This window comes from Hyla sarda, chromosome 5, assembly GCF_029499605.1.
Source record: "Hyla sarda isolate aHylSar1 chromosome 5, aHylSar1.hap1, whole genome shotgun sequence".
Lineage (NCBI taxonomy): Eukaryota > Metazoa > Chordata > Amphibia > Anura > Hylidae > Hyla > Hyla sarda.
Window position 1 is genome coordinate 54,634,660 of NC_079193.1, and position 19,778 is coordinate 54,654,437.

Below are 19,778 nucleotides of genomic sequence, written 5' to 3' on the forward strand. Positions count from 1 at the left end.
CAACCAAACTATTAGCTCTTCATCTGAGATAGCAGTAACCAGCAGAGCAGAAATCAAGCCATAGCACTCCCTCTTACACAGTAGTGTTAATCAGATTTAAAATGGTATTCCAATCTGGATATTTATGGCATATCCGTAGGAAGAACATGAAACTAACAGGTCTGTGACCTGCACCACTCTTGAGATCAAGGTGCTCTACAACCACCTCTGGCCTCCTCACAGCCATTGGAGTGAGCCAAAAACCTCTGAGCTGGCTGTTTTAGGAAGTTTGCATTGATGTTAATGGGAGCTCCTCACTGAGAGTTTCTCTGTTTCTGTAACTCTAGAATTGCGAAAACAGTATTGCACGCTGTGCTACACCAATTGTACAGTTCCCATTAACTTCTATGGATTGCCTCCTGAATCCCAGATGGAAATACTCCTTCAAAAATCATTAAAAAATATGAAAAACAAACACACACTAATGTGAAGCTGCATGGGCTGACTAGGCAGGGGGTGTTTTTTAACATGTGGCCCAGAATGTATTTAAGAAAAAAAAAAATAAATGAAAAAGAAAAGTGGTATAATTACTCATCCAGCTCACCCGCGGCTGACTGTTTCCAGAGCCCTTCCAGTGAAGTGCCATGTGGACAAAAAATGGCTGCTAAGCATAGACAGCATAGAGTTCAGCTGCTGACCAGACTGTGGTGGAGACTAAGCACTCTGGAAACAGGCAGCCACGGCTGACCAGTCCAGGTAAGTGTACACCATTGTTATTTTTAGTGCAGCCCATGCCCACATATTAAAAAAAAAAAAAACACCCCTGGCCCAGACAACCCCTTTTACTCTGTCTCTTGCTTCCTGGAAACTGTAGGCTTCCTATGGTTCACAAATCTTATTATGACTTTATTTTTAGGTATTTTACACGTCTAGAATAATGGGTATATGTAAGAAACCACAGAAAACAGTTGAGGTAAAAGCAAACAGCAGGGCTACTAACTCCATAGTTATACACAAACACACAGAAGTAAGGCATAATACATTTTAAGTACTTACCTGTTAATGCAATTTGATCTGTAGGGTGAAATTTTATAGAGTTCACTGCAAAAAACATTAAAAAAAATGTACATTACTATCATAAATTCTATGCTAAACATATTTTTGAGAATTTATGAGAATTGCCACAATTAGAAGTTTATCTGCGTTATATGAGGTAATATGACACAGGAACGACTGCATCTCATAGTTGTCACTCAGCATCTGTTACTGTCACTGGACATCACAGCTGACAATGAATGAGGGGCTTTAAAGGGGTAGTCCTGTGCCTCAGCCTTCCGAACATCCGGTTTCAAAGGCTTAGAGAAGCAGCCGCTGTTGCGACGTCATGGCCACGCCCCCCATTGATGTATATGGGAGGGGGCGTGACGACAGTCACGCCCCCTCCCATAGACATCAATGGAGGGGGCGTGGTCGTGATGTCGCAACAGCGGCTGCTTCTCCAAGCCTTTGAAACCGGATGTTCGGAAGGCTGAGGCACAGGAGTACCCCTTTAAAATCAGGCATCATAATGAACACCAGCTGCTGCAGAACCTCATTTTGTAGAGCAGACTGATTCATGAAATCCAATCAATAACTAACAGAAAACTCCCACATCTTCTTTAAAGGGAATCTGTCATGTAGTACATGTTCTCCTATCCAGAGCTGCAGATGCCAAGCAGATAATAAATTGTTATTTGGGACAAAGTCAGTATAAGTTGTATTTGTGTCCTTTAAATCTCTGTTTATTCTATGCTAAGGAGTCCAGTGGGCAGTTCTTATTAGTGATTGACAGCTGTCACACACATAGTCTATCCCTAGCATAGAAGGAACATAGATTTTAAATGAATAAAATACAAGTTACTTTGAAACTATTCCCACAACACTCCATATTAAAGAGGTTATTCAGAAATAGAAAAACTGGGCTAATGCGTTTCAAACGCAGCACCACACCTGTCCTCAGGTTGTGTGGTATTACGACTTGGCTCCATTAAATTCAACGGAACTGAACTGCAATACCCCACACAACCTTAGGTTAGTGTAGTGTTGTTTTCTGTAGAAATCAGCTCTGTTTTTCTACTCCTGGATAACTCCTTTAAAGGGCTACTCCACCCATAGACATCTTATCCTCTGTGTGTTCAGTTTACATTGAAATCTGCACATCAAATCTGCGCAGAATACTGTATGTGTGAATAGACCCTTAAGGCTCTTTTACACTGCAGACATTTAGCTGTCAGAGCTCCCCCCAACTGAATATCTGCTTGCAGCGGGTGCCCCAGAGCCATTGATGGTAGGACCGTAAGGACATGCGCCATCTGATAGACTGCAATGCAGTTTGGCAGAATTCTTTGAGCAGACGTCCATTTTTTTTTTTTTTTTTACACTTCTTATATCCCTATAGGGGACTATTTATAGCAGTCATTTGATTTCAAATACTGTTCAGTTCTATGCATAGGGCATAGCACTGATCAGCGTTATTAGCGATCTTCTGCTCTGGTCTGCTCGATCTCAGACCAGAGCAGAAGACCCCTGGAGATGGCCGGAGGCAGGTGAGGGGACCTCCAGCTGCAATGCTGGATGATCGGATCCCCGCCGCAGTGCTGTGGGCGATCCAATCATCCATTTTAACGCCTGCATTGCCGCAGATGCAGTTATCTGTATTGAACATGACATCTAAGGGGATAATGGAGGACACCAGCGCAATCAATGATGTTCGCCATTACCGGCGGGTCCCTGGAAGCTGGGACCTGCCATGCATGAAGCAAGCACCGTTCTGGTGCTCGCGTCATGTATAGGACGTAAATGTACACCCTGGTGAGTAAAGTATCAGGGCACTAGGATGTACATTTAAGTCCTATCTCATTAAGGGGCTAAAAACAATGGGACTCCGCCAAAATTCTGCCAGAAGAATTTCTGCAGTGTGAATGAGCCTTTAATCTGCTAAACTCCAGCTGCTCTATAACCAGATTCACCCTAAAAGAGGTTCTTTAGCAGTGGAGGTTTGTATTTTGAAAAGAGGAAATAATTAAGAATACATATGTGATTGCATATATCTTTATATTTACCTGATCCAGCATGGCCAATGTACTTGGTAAGGCATTTTCCAGTCTCTATGCTCCACAGCAATGCTGTGTGATCTGCAAAACCCCAAACAAAAAACAGTTAAGCTATATTCACACCAGTATCGGAAGTTCACATTCGCATTTGAGCTCCATTCGGGGAATACCGCTCAATGCTGAAAAACAAACACCAACGGACCCAAACAGAAAGAAAAGCCGCACTCACCGGTCCCGGGGAACATGGTAGCTTAATTTTGGAACTTCACGGCATACAGGCAATAGCACATGAAAATTACAAACAGCAGCAGGTCAGGGCGGCGGTGCCGCCCTGACCTGCTGCTGTTTGGATTTCCATGTGCTATTGCCTGTATGCTGTGAAGTTATAAAATAAAGCTACCATGTTCCCCAGGACCGGTGAGTGCGGCTTTTCTTTCTACTTGATGGCAGATCAGAATACTGTGTTATTGCTGCACCCTGAAAACTGAGGACCAGGTCTAGTTAGTAGAGTCCCAAGATGTTGTCTCTCTATTGTGTTTACCATTAGATCAGAAGCTTTCCAATACATCAATTCCATTTCAATCTGCCTGCTTGACCTGTTGTATATTTTGCCGTTACCCCTTACATTTTGGCGTGACTACCTTTATCTAAATGGTCCCTATTTGGATCTCATAGCTGTCAGCCTCTTGTAAACTTCAAGGACTATGGGTCACTATATCTGCAAAAATGTATCTTAATTGTGTACAGAAACACTTCTCAGGAACAGTCTTGAGCCAATATTTATTCTTTATAGACCATCTATGTAAATGTATATATACTGTGGAAATGTGTCGTCTGATGTAATTCGGGTCTTGCATCTCCATCTATTTTTTCTGTTCTACTTTAATATCATACTGACTGTGACCCTAATCCGTACTTTTAGGAGACTGGCTGACTTCCACTAACTTACGGACGCTGCACTAACATCACTAACATCATCCTGTATGTGCTATTATCTATTCTATGTTATTTTTGTCGGTCTTTGTTTCATGTTTTATATCCCATTGTGGATTCCTCTCACTCCCTGATGAGGCTTTACCATACTTTGGCGAAAACGCGTTGGCAAGAGGTTCTACTCACCAATTGTATGTTGTTGTTGCATTTTCCCTTTACCCTATCCACACTTCGTATCAGGAGCTTCCTTCCTAGATAGGCAGGGCCTCCAGTATAGACTTTCACCTGTACCCTATTTCCCCATCCCAGCACATACATGTGTCTATATTATTGTGTAACTATTAGTAAACATTTTTGATATTTATTTTGGGCCTTATTGGTGATTTTCCTAGAGTTTAAACTCTATTGTGTTTGTTAGAATGAAAAACTACTTTATATGAACAACTCACCAAATAGGAAACCACTTAAATGAGAGTGACAAAATAAAGTGGGTCTAACCATCAAAGAGGTTCTACAGGTTTAGAGGACACTGCAGCTTCTTCTTGAACCAACGTTACACTTGGCAATGAGCTGTGCACTGCATTTTAGCTCCATGGGAGTAAAAGTAACTAAGCTGCAATCTCACAAACAACCTGTTGGCACATATGGCACTGTTTATTAAAGGGGTACTCCGGTGGAATTTTTTATTTATTTATTTTTTTAATCAACTGATGCCAGAAAGTTAAACAGATTTGTAAATTACTTCTATTAAAAAATCTTAATCCTTTAATCCTTCCAGTACTTATTAGCTGCTGAATACTACAGAGGAAATTATTTTCTTTTTGGAACACAGAGCTCTCTGCTGACATCACGAGCACAGTGCTCTCTGCTGACATCTCTGTCCATTTTAGGAACTGTCCAGAGCAGCATATGTTTGCTATGGGGATTTTCTCCTACTCTGGACAGAGCACTGTGCTCAGGATGTCAGTACACAGCTATGTGTTCCAAAAAGAAAATAATTTCCTCTGTAGTATTCAGCAGCTAATAAGTACTGGAAGGATTAAGATTTTTTATAGAAGTAATTTACAAATCTGTTTAACTTTCTGGCACCGGTTGATTTAAAAAAATAAAATAAAAATAAAGTTTTCCAACGAAGTACCCCTTTAAGAGAAGCTGTCAGATGATTTCACACAGCTCCAGGTAGGGATTACACACAGAAAAGGATTGCAGAAACACATGTTTCGCTATACACGTTTATTCCCTTTGTGTGTATTGGAACTAAACCAAAAAAGGGAGGAAAAAAAGCAAATTGGACATAATGTCACACCAAACTCCAAAAATGGGCTGCACAAAATGATTGGTACCTTACCTTAATATTTGGTTGCACACCCTTCGGAAAAAATTACTGAAATCAGTTGCTTCCTATAACCATCAATAAGCTTCTTACACTTCTCAGCTGGAATGTTGGACCACTCTTCCTTGGCAAACTGCTCCAGGTCTCTCTTATTGGAAGGCGCCTTTTCCCAACAACAATTTTAAGATCTCTCCACAGGTGCTTAATGGGATTTAGATCTGGACTCATTGCTGCCACTTCAGAACTCTCCAGTGCTTTGTTGCCATCCATTTATGGGTGCTTTTTGATGTATGTTTGGGGTCATTGTCCTGCTGGAAGACCCAAGATCTCGGACGCAAACCCAGCTTTCTGACATTGGGCTGTACAGTGCGACCCAAAATCCATTGGTAATCCTCAGATTTCATGATGCCTTGCACATATTCAAGGCACCCAGTGCCAGAGGCAGCAATAAAAAATAAAATTAAAATTAAAAAAACATTATTGATCCTCCACCATATTTCACTGTAGGTACTGTGTTCTTTTCTTTGTAGGCCTCATTCCATTTTTGGTAAACAGAAGGATTTTGGCTTACTCAAGTTCATTTTGGCAAAATGTAGTCTTGCTTTTTTAGGTCTGTGTCAGCAGTGGAGTCCTCCTGGGTCTCCTGCCATAGCGTTTCATTTCATTTAAATATCGACGGATAGTTTGCACTGACACTGATGCTCCCTGAGCCTGCAGGACAGCTTGAATATCTTTGGAACTTGTTTGGGGCTGCTTATCCACCATCTGGACTACCTGCGTTGACACCTTTCATCAATTTTTCTCTTCTGTCTACACCCAGGGAGATTAGCTACAGTGCCATGGGGTGTTAACTTCTTGATAATGTTGCGCACTGTGGAAAAGGCAAATCTAGATCTCTGGAGATGGACTTGTAACCTTGAGATTGTTGATATTTTCCACAAATTTGGTTCTCATGTCGTCAGACAGTTCTCTTCTCCTCTTTCTGTTGTCCATGCTTAGTGTGGCACACACAGACACACAATGCAAAGCGTAAGTGAACTTCTCTCCATTTTATCTGCTTTCAGGTGTGATTTTTTTTTTATTGCCCACACCTGTTACTTGCCCCGAGTTTAAAGGAGCTTCTAACAATTTAATTTTTCCACAATTTTGAAAGGGTGACAATAATTTTGTCCAATCCATTTTTGGTGTGACATTACTTTTTTACTTCAAATATACACACAAAGGGAATAAACATGTATAGCAAAACATATAATCCTGTAATACTTTTCTGTGAGAAATACTTCATTTTCTTGAAAATTTTAGGGGTGCCAACATTTACAGTCATGACTGTATGCAAATGAGCAGATAGTGTCCTCAAGGCGGGGACAATCGCTTATGTCACAGGAATTAGCATCTCATACAGCACAGAGCCTTTCAAATGCAGAAGGAGATTGCAAACAGCGATAGATGGAAATGCAGGGCACTAGAGGAGATTGGTCATGTGGACTCTCGTGGACACTTGAGGAGAATAGTCATGTGGACACTTGAAGTGATGAGCACTTCCCTGTGGACACTATAGGTGATAGGCCAAACCCTGTGAACACTTGCTGCTCATTTGAATATATAAAAAAATGTTCTGTTTACAAACAGAAGATCAGAAATCTTAAGGAAGGCATGTGAACTGCTTTTAAACCCCTTCCTGGCCCAGTGATTAGTTACTATAAATTAAGTCAAAACACAGTGCCCTGTGATTACCTGCAGAGGCTGTCCCTAGGACTACTGGCTGTGTCCGTGTAACACTGACATCCCACAGACCGTCCCTGTGGCCAACATACTCTTTCACCAACTGGCAGATCGCCCGAGACGTTGTGGTCTTGAAGCTGGAGACGATCTAAAACAGAGGAGAACATACCATTATGTTCCTCAGTCAGCGAGAAGATTGAAGGCAACATCACTGAAAGCCATCTATTAGTCAGTACAGGAGGGAACACAGCAGTGACCTCCGGCCATTTGGAGAACACACAGTCAGCATTATACTGCAGCCTAACGTGTCAGCTAAATGGGAATTCTGATTCTAAACATGCAATGCCTTCTCGCACAGTAGCAAAAATATATTATTGATGTTCTTCTCATATTTGTGTTAGTTGTTTTTAGTCAGGCTTCAGTGGTTTCATTCTGTAAAAAACAAGCAAACAGAAACCTAATTGACCTAGTGTGAACAGAATCCTAATAGTATGTTCACACGTACAGGATCTGCTGCATATTTTTGTTGCATATTTTCTGATGTTGGTTTTGTTACCCATTGAAATTAATAGGCAACAAAATCAGGTGCACAAAATATGCAGCAGATCCTGTAAGTGTAAACATACCCTAAAGGGGTATTCCTATCTCATGATGTGATGGCATAAGGTCGCAGAGGCTAGACTCCACTGATCATAAAGTGATAGCATATACCAGCAACATGCCTTACTTTATCTGACAATAAAGATGATGCAGCGCTGCAACCCTTTCTGAGGTTTTCCATGTCTAGTAACCCTCTTGGTCAATGAATTTAGGAGAAATCAGCAAACCAGAAGCCGTGTCATGAGGTCAGCAAATCACAACAGTCTGTATACCCAAGATCCATTAACTTAGAAAAGAAAATTTTCAAATTTTTCACCATATCGATGATCTGCTGGCTACGTCTGGACAGAACTGGACTACCACCACCTAGACCAGTGTTTCCAAACCAGGGTGCCTCCAGCTGTTGCAAAACTACAACTACCAGCACGTCTGGATAGCATTTGGCTGTCCAGGCATGCTGGGGGTTGTAGTTTTGCAACAGTTGGAGGCCCCCTGGTTGGGAAACACTGACCTAGACATCTGCCAAGTCGCCAATGGAAACCACTGAACATTTGTATTGTATAGATAAGACTTGGATGGCTAGGGCATCTTTGCATGTTAATAAATTTGTATTATGTTCCCTCGGTTATGAATACCAAGGTTATAACTCTGCACCATCCATTTTGAATCCCCCTGTATGTATAGGTTTGGTAATCGTACATATTTTGGCCAATATCTTGTAACACAGAAGGCTAGATAAGATGAAGCAACACTGCAACTTCCATTCTAGGTGTTTGTCTGCAATGTTACATTTTCTGCACACTAGTACAACGCCAAACACAAAAAACACACTAATCCAGTTATTGTTGGAGCCACCACAGGAATACCTACCTCTGAACCTCCAAATAAGGGTTACTTACCCACCAGAAATTAACGTTGGGTCAGAAAAGACTTTTCGTGAACTAACTCTGCTCATTCCTCCACTTGGAAGTACCACTAAGTAAATATTTCTTTGAATTAGCAATGCTGAATGAAATTTTGGAGATGCACAATAACCTTTAAATGGGCACCGTCATTAAAACAAATTTTTGCTATTGCACTCCTTATGGTAAATAAAAAATCTTTCTAATGTACTTGGTTAAATAAAAAAAGTTTTCTATGGCTGCCACTAGGTGTCTCCCTACTTGTCCAGAGCACATTTACCCCCCCCCCCATCTCTTGCACAGTCCTTGGACTCCTGCTGGTCTGGTATAAGTCCAAATTCAAGAAATGCGGGGGCAGGGGGGGGAGGGGTCAGCCTTATCCAATCATAGCACATCTCACACAAACTTTTATTAGAAAATCCAAAAACTTATCCAATACAAAAACACAAAACAAGCTTAACCAGCTATAACATAAATCAGAAATACTCTAGTACCATAAACAAACCCTGCCAAACCAGCCAGCACAGCTTTACTAAAATATGCCCACTTACCTAACCAAACTATCTAATCAACACACTCACACCGAAAATGAACATAAAATAGCACAACTTGGCTTATCAAAATATAAACAAAAAATTTAGCACTACCAGGCTATAACGCAAAACCATCGGGAAACACACATCAAGAAAACAAAAAACATAACAAGCACACAGCTCAAATTTTTTTTTCCAAAAAAATAATCATCATATCACACAAGCATTCACTTACCAAACTAGACCAAATTAACTGAATCCTCATCCAGGACTAACAAAAGTACCAAAAAAAACATAACAAAACTATCAATTCAGCACACTCACACACATTCTGAAAACTAACATAAAAAAGCACAACTTGGCGTATCAAAATAAACATAAGATTTAGCACTACCCAACTATAACTCAAAATCCTCCATACTCAGGAAACACACAACAAGAAAACAAAACGGAAACCATAACAAGCACAAAACTGGAAATATATATATATATAAAATAAAAACTAGACCAAATAAACTGAAATAAACCAAATAAACCACATATCAACACAACTGTTCAGACTGCCATAACTACTATAATGCTATATAATATGAAACACAATATAGATATAAAACACAATATAAATACAAAATCACATAAATATAATATTTAAATAAAATATATGCACTACAGAAAACACCTACAAAATCAAAAGAAAAACTTAGGAAAATCCCTACACTAAAACTGTCCCCTCACCCAGACCACCCCTCCTGTACATGGGTCAGAGTCCATACCATTCGTACAGTTCACATAGTCCAGTCCTTAACTGACCCATGTCAGGTCACCCCAAAGAAGCAAAATACCAGCACCCACAAATAAACCCTCCCCACCTAGCACTCCTCCCAACCAACTTACACACAAACTTATACACACGAGCCACAATCCATGTTAAGCCCCAGTTTGGTAGCCTGTAAGCCGTTCATACCATATCAGCTTAAAACAAAACAAAAAGCTAGCGTGCACATGCATTAGCCCACCACCAGGATGAAGTATGGCAGACTTGATACTTCAAAATAATTTTAAAGTCTTTCCCAACTCCCCCTACAATTCTCCCTAATGCTATCCCTCCATTAAAACTGACACTGCTCTACCCCTATCTCTATTCCTAGAACACTGCCCATAACCAAAATAAAGGTACTCTACCCAAAAGGTCTAGTATCTAGGGCACATCAAAAGAAAAACCTCTCCATAGGAGAAAAGCCCTACTGGTACCAAGACTACCATACTTCAAAGACCTGATCTTCCCGAGGTAACCGGTGATATTCCTACTGACCACCACCTCGGAGAGGATCTTCTGTTGGGTCGACACTAAACATTGTGTGTTCAATGTGTAGTACCTAACCGCTAAACTAAGAATAAACTGCCCCGTTCTCTACCACCCCGGGTCCTGAATGCCCCATAAGCCCACTCCGGATAGATAAGGCCGGCAAGTTGACTCCAGCCGATGGAATCACCCACCCTGTTGTAAACCCCTATATTAAAGGGACAAAGAAGCAGGAAGTGGCCCATGCTTTCCAACGTGTCCCCGCACTCTTCTCGGGGACATCAACGGTCATCAGAGTTCCAGTACTTCAGGTTGTCCCTTACATATAGCTTCCCCTGAAAGCAGCGCCAGGCCAAGTCCCAAAACTTCTGGGGGATCCTTTTCATGTTCAAAAGATACAACGCACCCTCAGATCCTAACCTGGGAAGTCCCTGAGCACCAGAGGCTTCTGGAAGTGGGTCAACAAAACCAGTTTGTCAAGGAACTGCCTTGACTGGGTCCTGATCTCCCAAACTCCCAGACCTCACCGACATATCGCCTTCAGAGTTGGGGTAGCGTAAGCCAGAAGATATCCAAGGGGCCTACGGAGGTCCTTCATTCGCCTTCCTGTCTCCCATTCTTGAAAGAAAGGCCGAAACCATTCCCTGCAGGAGAGTACCCATGGAGGAGCCCTCTCTTTCCAGAGGTTTGAGATGTTACCTTTTAAGAAGGTGTTCGTTAAGAACACCACCGAGTTTACCATAGATAAACCCTCTAGTCTCCTCATGCGGTACGTAACCTCCCTCTTGACTAGGTTCAACCTGTTCCAAATAACAGCTGGAAAAACAGGCTATATAAAGGACAACATTGACGGACTCCAGACCACCCGTTCACCAGTGGGAAACTCTCTGCCCCTGCATACAAGATCTTAAGCTAATTAACAAAAGTACTCGGTAAGTCATATCTCAGGAGGACGGACAAGAGGTACTCGTGGTTCCCCCGATCAAATGCTTTGGCCTGATCCAGGGACAGCAAGTACCCCTTTCAAAGACCTGCACTGCTCTGTTACAGGCTGAAGCTAAGAGCTATCATTAATGTCACAGAGGCAGTGGAGCAGTGTAGTGCTGGGCCTCTGAAAGGAGCCAGGCTGCAAACTTCACCAACCGATTTAAACAGTATCTTGGCCAGAAGCTTCCTATCTGTATTGAGAAGAGCTATGGGCCTCCAATTCTCAATACGGCTCAGATCTTTACCCTTTGACAAAGGAACAGGGCTGACCTCAATGACTTCAGCAGAGTGCCCGAGGAGAGACAATCATTGAATACCTCAATCAAGAGGGGAGCTAAAGACTCCTTAAAGGTCCTGTACCACTCGGATGTTAAGCCATCCGGACCTGGTGACTTAAGGGCAAGCCCCTCGATAGCCAGTCTCACTTCCTCTTCCCTGATCTCTTCTGCCAAAACGCCAAGATAGGGGGTCTACCCCTGGCTCAAATATGGCCTCAGCCAGGAAACCAGACATCACATCCCGATCCAGATCCTTCCTTCCCAAAAGGTGTGAGTAGAAGAATCTGATGACCTCCAGGATCCCTGATCTGGACCGATTCAGAGATCCCGTACTATCAATCAGTCCTGAGATGACTTTACTACTCACTGACATCATGCAGTTTCTGTTAGGGTCGGGTGGGCGGTACCTCCCTTAATCCCTCTCAAAAACCAAAGATACTGTGGCCGGAGAACTCCACCTCAACCACGGACACTGCGGAAGAGAAGGCTTCCTCCTTTAAATAAAACCTGTCTAACCTAGACCTTCAGCTACCTTGATGAAAGGTGAAACCCGCATGGCCTGAGGGGTTCCGGATGTGGGCGTACTCTAGGCGTGCTTCCCTAACTATATTATTGAGGACCACACAGTCATAAGTCAGCTGATTATTGGAACCTCTCCTATCTTGGGACCTCGTGACATTATTAAAGTCCCCTCCAAAAATCACATGCCGACTCGAAAAAAAAAAAAGGGCTTAATTGTGGGGGCATAATTGTGGGGCATAGAGAATTTTTTTTTTGACTATGCTACAGGGGCTGTAAAGTTAGGCTAGGTTCAGACTACGGAATTTCCGACTGTCTGCCTGCAAAATTTTCCGCCACTATTTTCCGCCTCCAAAGGCGTTTTTCAGTTTCTTGCGTAATTTTGTCATTTCCGCGAGTAATCCGCCACTATTCCGAATGGAAATGACGCCACCAAATCCACCTTAAATTTCCGCTTAAATTCAAGGCCGAAAACAGTGGGAGTGCACTGAGAGCCAAGTTCAGCCCCTTTTGGACCACCTCAGCAGGAATAATTGCAGGAGAAGTCAGATCTGACATTATATTAAATTAGTGTGGAGAAAAAGCTGAAAGGAAGCCAAACACCAAGCCACAAGAAGGAAAATGGAGATTGCATAAGGGGCGTATTTAAAAGGAATAATGTGGGCTAGTCCAAGAACCAGTGAGCTGATCATATTTAAATTTAAGACTCAAATCCGTACGGATTTTCCGCATGTAATCCGCTTGCAATCTGCCTACGTTCCGCATTTGAAAAAACAATCCGCCAGGAAAGGAGAGTCCCATTGAGGTCAATGGGATTCTGCGGCGGAAATCCGTCTGAAGAAAGAGCACCTCCTTTCTTCATGCGGAAATTTTCTAGCGGAAATTAGGCACGCAAATTCCGAGTGAAAAAATCCGAAGTATGAACAGGTGCACGGAAATCCCATTGACTCGCATGTACTTTTTAGCAAGCGGAATTTCGAACGGAAATGTAAAAACGGAATTTCTGTCGGAAATTCCGTAGTCTGGACCTAGCCTTAGTGTATTTCATAATATAGTGTCTGTACCTGTATGTGACGGTTTTCCAACAATTCTTCTGTGATTTTCACCCATATCTTTATTTTTACCAGCATACAAAACGACTGTTGTCTCAGAATTTTCCCAGGTTACAATGCAGCTCACTAGTCAGCTGATGACAGGGAGCCTGTCTGCTTCAATGGGTGGGAGAGAGATCAATCTGTAACTAATGCAACAGCTGTGGGCACCCTGATTGAAAACCACAGTTCTTTTGAATGGATATAGTTAATTTATGTTTCAATGGAGGGGGGAGGCTGATGTGTGGGAGGGAAGAAATGGAATTGTGGGATTTGTAGTCAAAAAGAAGACTCAAACAGAAAATACCAGTTCACAAAAAGCTAGGCACAGTATTATGGTAATCTCACAACATAGCCATTTAGCCCCAAGACAAGTACAGATCTTTCCTAAGCATGTCCATTACTGTCTGCCAGGTACGCACTAAAATCACCTTATGGTGGATAACCCCTTTAATGAGCTGGAGCTCTTGTCCCTTCATGAAGACATCCAAGATCAGTCACCTCCCCATATCTAATTCAATAACCAGTCGGCATTCAACAGGAGCAGTAAAAAGGACCATCACCCCACTATACGGCTCAGCTGCAAGAGGCCAGTGGGAGGGACCGTGCCTCCACTCTCTTCTGGCATTAACCAGAGAGGCTAGGTCTGACAACCTGGTCTCCCGTAAAAAGAAAATGTCGGCTTCAACACGGCCGAGAAAATCAAAGGCTGCAAATCTAACCGTATCTGACTTTATGCTGGCACAATTAATAGATGCCAGTGTCAATGAGTGCTGGCATCTATTAATGCCGCCATAAAAGGTGATTAAATTAGAGGGCCATACTCTTTACCTTTGTTTCCCTTTCAATTTAGCCCCCTCATCCCCGAAGAAGACAAGAAAGCAGGAACCCGGACCAGATCCCATGCTCATCCAAGTATTTCTTGGGCATGCGCCCGTCACATCCCCATACCGTCCGAGCCAGGTCACGAGGTCATAACAAGAAAGTGACTCGTTACGGGTCAAAACTGTCACTTTCTTAACAGAGGTTTGAGGCGAAACCACCTTTAAGGTGAAATCCCGCCAGCCATGCTCGCTCTACGCCACTTCGTAGTTTAACCAGAAGAGTTAAAGATCCTCTGGCCCTGGATGAAGCAGTAGCGAAACGTTGGGTTAGGTGTTGGTTACCCAGGTATACTCTGTCCCACTGTGGCTTTCTATATGTGGTTATATATTTTGCTATAATCTATACAGCACTAGAGCAACCTGTTTTATCATGTTCTATCTTATCATGTGGGTTTAGGCCCAACAATAAGGATTTGTTTACATACATTCCTGTGTTTTACATCTATCTTATTGGTAGCCATCATTCTTTAGTCTGGTCCATTGTGGCCATCATTATAATGTGTATTATACTTCTTTCAATCCCTTTTATGGGTTTTTAATGCTTCTGTGTGTTTAATAAAGTATTGTGTGATCTCTACAACGCATTTTTCTTGTCTTTGTTATGCTCTTGTAAGTAGCGTGGGATCAGTTACCCATTGGGGTAGTTTTGGATTTTCAAACAAAACTGATGTCAAACTTAGATGAACCGTAGGGGTGAATCAGGGCAAAGATATCACTTGCCCTGAACTCCAACTGGAGGAGGAGCTCAACTTTAGCGCAAAGTGGGCACACATAGTCACCCCTCCAAATCAGCTGAACCAGACCCACCAACACTTTCACTACAAACATTCATTCCACTACTACTCCCAGCATCTTTTTCCCATCCAAAGCAGACTTCTTAATTATAGCAGACTTTCCATTCATACCACTACTACTCATTTATTACACCAACACTCCTCTCATTCAAACCACTACTGCCCACAGGTACATCCTTCTCAATCATACCACAACTACTCCTATCATCCACAACACCATCCATACCACCATTCACTTTGATTTTATTAAGCCCTTTCATTTCTACACTCTGCCTTGAGCGTGCCGGGACATAACATAATGTAGCAGGCTTTAGCTTCATCTTCTTTACTCCTGCTGCAACTTATGATCCAAGCACCTCCCCTTCATGTGACATCACCACCGACATCACACTCAGAGACCAGGTTTGCCCCTCCAGGCGCACCCCTGACGTGCAGGGACTCTCCTCGCTCACAGGGAAAGACCCCACAACTCCAGCAGGTATAACATAACACAGGGGACCCCCCCGCACAGGAGATCACACCAGACCTTTTCTCTGACACCCATAAACCCCCCCCCCCCCCCACAGGGGTGAGTCCAACGGCTCAAGCCCTGCCCGCAAAAGACGGGGAACGGCTCCCCTGTAAACAACCCGCCAAGTTTGCCAAATTACAACGCACCGGCATCTGGACACCCCCCCCCGTCACAGGGGAGTGTTCCGGAAAGCATGGGGAACCACTCGAAGAGCAAATAGCCTCTGGCACTTGTACACGCCCCCAGCCACCCTGGAGCGGTCCTACAGTTCCAGAACTGCCCACCTTATGCCCGTCCTGCCCTTCCCTACCAGCAGAATGGGTGGGCTTTATATCCATAGCATCCGCAGCCATCTCTGACATCATGCTGTACCCCCCATGCTGGCCCCCTTCCACTATAGAAACAGGGTCTGGCAGTCTGGGGGCCCCAACAGCAAGGACCAGCTTTTCAGCTGGCCCAGACTGCTGGAAAGGATGAAACAAACTGTACTGTTTCCTGTGTCCTCTGCTTCTTTGATCTCTGCTTTACTGCCACATCCTTACACAGGTCATCACAGAAGGTGAAATTCTGGAGGTGGGCTGGGGACTCCTGCATCACAATTGCCCTCAATAATCCCCCAGCCTCACTCTCCACATCATCCTCCTCGCTCTCACTTAACGGAAGCACCACCTGAGCCGGCTCAATGTGGCTGTCCTGGGTGGTCTTGGTGACACAGGGAGTAGAAACAGGCACAGCATCTTCCTCCACCACCTGTACACTTTCCTCCACTTTCTCCTCCTCCTCCTTTATTCCATCACCACCATCCTCCCTTTCTTCACCGCCACTACTCTCCCCATCATCCACCTCCACCTTCACCTTACCTAGGGATTTCAAGGAGGCAAACCGGTCTTCGTTTTCTAGTTTCTCCCTGAAGAGACCGCTCCCCTCCAGGATCTCATCTCTGCTCTCCTCTCCTCCAGCTTTGCAATCTCATTCTTCAGGGCTGTGAGCCTTTTTTCAGTTCTGGCTTATTCCTTTTGGACCCACAGCTTGCCAGATTCTGAGCTCCACGCAGGTCCTCTCTCATCAACCTAAGCTTCTTAACGCACCGGTCGTATTCCACAAACCGTGCGGTCATGCGGGAGCAGTAGGTCGCGCTGGACTCTTTGGGCCCTCTCTCAGCCCACAACTCCACACTCTTTTTCCTTGCCTTCCTTCCACTGGATCTCTGGCTTTGAACCGTCACCTGGGAAGCAGAGCATGCATTGCTGCAGACTCTGGTTGATCTTCTCCCTCCGGCTGGAATAATGGCCGTCACAGTTTGCGCTGATTTCCGACAGCTGTGACATCACTCCCCCTCCATTCATATCTATAGGAGGGGGCATGGCGTAATGACCATGGCCGCCCAAAATCACATGCTGGGTAGAAGATCGCAGGGGTCCCAGCAGCCGGATCCCACCCCAATCAGAAATCTTATCCATTATCCTTTGGATAGGGAATGAGATGACTAGGAGCGGAGTACCCCTTTAAAGCAGTTGTAGTAGGTAAAAGGGGTTAATTTCTTTATGTCTCCAGAAAGAGTACCACCCTTTCCCATGGGCTGCATTTAGTATTGCAGCTAAGCACCAGGTCTCAAAACTGTGGACCTCCAATTGTTGCAAAACTACAACTCCCAGCATGCCCGGACAACCGTTGGCTGTCCGGGCAAGCTGGAAGTTGTACTTTAGCAACAGCTGGAGGTCCACAGTTTGGAGACCAACCCCTCAAGCCCTGCAGAACATAGTATACGGTTTTTTTTTTCATGGAGTGTTCCTTTAAGATCCATCTGTGCTTGCGGGAGCCATACTAATAATATTTGATTGCTTTCAGATCAAGTCTAATGGACTATGTTGCAGTATATATCTATACTGACTGATTCCCCAATGCCCTAGTTATTTTTTTTCTTCCAGTCTTTGTAATGCCAAGTGAAATAAAAAAAATAAAAAGTTTTAAGTTGCACTTGCCCATACATTACCATACATTAGAGAATCTTCTTAGAACTTTCACTGCATTAATTTAAAGGTGTTAAAAGAATTCGTGTTTCAAGGTCGCTCAGAAACTTTCTGAATTCTCTTTGAACAAGCATGAAAAACACTGGATTAAAATCTTAAGAGAGAGTTCACTTAAAATACAGATTAGAATAAAAATTTTAGAAAATAGTACATATATACACACACACAGATCTATATGCATGCAGACCAATTTGATGTAGTATGCAGTGTATGGTCAGAGCACGGACAGGGTGACCCTCCCACCCCTTCAACCTCTGCAGCAATGCTAGTAGCACTGATATGTCTATTTTCCAAAGACAACCTCTGGATAGGACACTGAGAACGTGCACTCATCTTAGCATAGTATGGTCTTGCACACTGTGCTGTAGCAGGTGCCATATTAAACTTCCAGTGACCAGTATTAGAGTGTGAGAAAAATAACACAAAATGTTTAAGACATCTGCTCCCCATTCACACCAGAGACATTGTAACACTAACAAGCCATAGGACACACAGGTTCAATCTGGACATTTCTTTGGGGTGTACTGACTTTTGTAGCCAAAGCTTAGACATTAATGGCTGTGTGTTGAGTTATTTTGAGGGGACACAACATTAAACACTGTTATACAGACTGTGCACTCACTAATGTACATTGTAGCAGAGGGTCATTTCTTCAGTGTTGTCACATGAAAGTACCGTATTTATCGGGGTATACCACGCACCGGCCTATAACAGGCACCCTCATTTTACCAAGGATATTTGGGTAAAAAAAGTTTTTTACCCAAATATCCATGATAAAATGAGGGTGCGTGTGTGCGCGTGTATACCCCGATATACCCCCAGGAAAGGCAGGGGGAGAGAGGCCGTCGCTGCCCGCTTCTCTCCCCCTGCCTTTCCTGGGGTCTAGAGCGCTGCTGTCGGCCCTTCTCACCCCCTGGTTATCGGCGCCGCTGCCCGTTCTGTCCCCCTGACTATCGGTGCCGGCGCCGATAGCCAGGGGGAGAGAAGCAGCGCCGACAGCCAGGGGGAGAGAAGGGGCAGCGGCACCCATTGCCGGCGCCGCTGCCCCGTTGCCTCCCCCCATCCCCGGTGGCATAATTACCTGAGTCGGGTCCGCGCTGCTCCAGGCCTCCGTCGTGCGTCCCCAGCGTCGTTGCTATGCACGGCGCGGCGCTCTGACGTCATGCGCCGCGCCGTTCAGCGCATAGCAATGACGCCGGGGACGCACGACGGAGGCCTGGAGCAGCGCGGACCCGACTCAGGTAATTATGCCACCGGGGATGGGGGGAGGCAACGCGGCAGCGGCAATGGGTGCCGCTGCCCCTTCTCTCCCCCTGGCTGTCGGCGCCGCTTCTCTCTTCCTGGCTATCGGCGCCGGCACTGATAGTCAGGGGGACAGAACGGGCAGCGGCGCCGATAACCAGGGGGTGAGAAGGGCCGACAGCAGCGCTCTAGACCCCGGGAAAGGCAGGGGGAGAGAAGCGGGCAGCGACGGCCTCTCTCCCCCTGCCTTTCCTGGGGGTGTATCGGCGTATAACACGCACACAGACTTTAGGCTAAAAATTTTAGCCTAAAAAGTGCGTGTTATACGCCGATAAATTTACAAAAAATGTGAGGGGTGGACTCACTTATGGGAGATACTGTATATATAATGTGAGGGGAGGACTCACTTATGGGAGATACTGTATATATAATGTGAGGGGTGGACTCACTTATGGGATATACTGTATATATAATGTGAGGGGTGGACTAACTTATGGGAGATACTGTATATATAATGTGAGGGGTGGAATCACTTATGGGAGATACTGTATATATAATGTGAGGGGTGGACTCACTTATGGGATATACTGTATATATAATGTGAGGGGTGGAGTCACTTATGGGAGATACTGTATATAATGTGAAAGGTGGGGTCACTTATGGGAGATACTGTATATAATGTGAGGGGTGGGGTCACTTATGGGAGATACTGTATATATAATGTGAGGGGTGGAGTCACTTATGGGAAATACTGGATATAATGTGAGGGGTGGACACACTTATGGGAGATACTGTATATATAATGTGAGGGGTGGACTCACTTATGGGAGATACTGTATATATAATGTGAGGGGTGGGGTCACTTATGGGAGATACTGTATATATAATGTGAGGGGTGGACTCACTTATGGGAGATACTGTATATAATGTAAGGGGTGGACTCACTTATGGGAGATACTGTATATATAATGTGAGGGGTGGGGTCACTTATGGGAGATACTGTATATATAATGTGAGGGGTGGAGTCACTTATGGGAGATACTGT

The 19,778-nt window shown here is 44.1% G+C and overlaps 1 protein-coding gene across 4 annotated transcripts in view; it reads right to left on the reverse strand.

Annotated features, from left to right (window-relative positions):
• Positions 1-19,778, reverse strand: part of WDR37 (WD repeat domain 37) — a 219,303-nt gene that overhangs the window by 67,717 nt on the left and 131,808 nt on the right. For all 4 annotated transcript variants that reach the window (XM_056519509.1, XM_056519510.1, XM_056519511.1 and 1 more), the window contains 3 exons: positions 7,072-7,207; positions 3,081-3,152; positions 1,036-1,080 (listed from right to left, as the gene is read on the reverse strand). In XM_056519509.1, the coding sequence (XP_056375484.1) occupies positions 1,036-1,080; positions 3,081-3,152; positions 7,072-7,207 (253 nt within the window). The remainder of the gene's footprint in view (positions 1-1,035; positions 1,081-3,080; positions 3,153-7,071; positions 7,208-19,778) is intronic.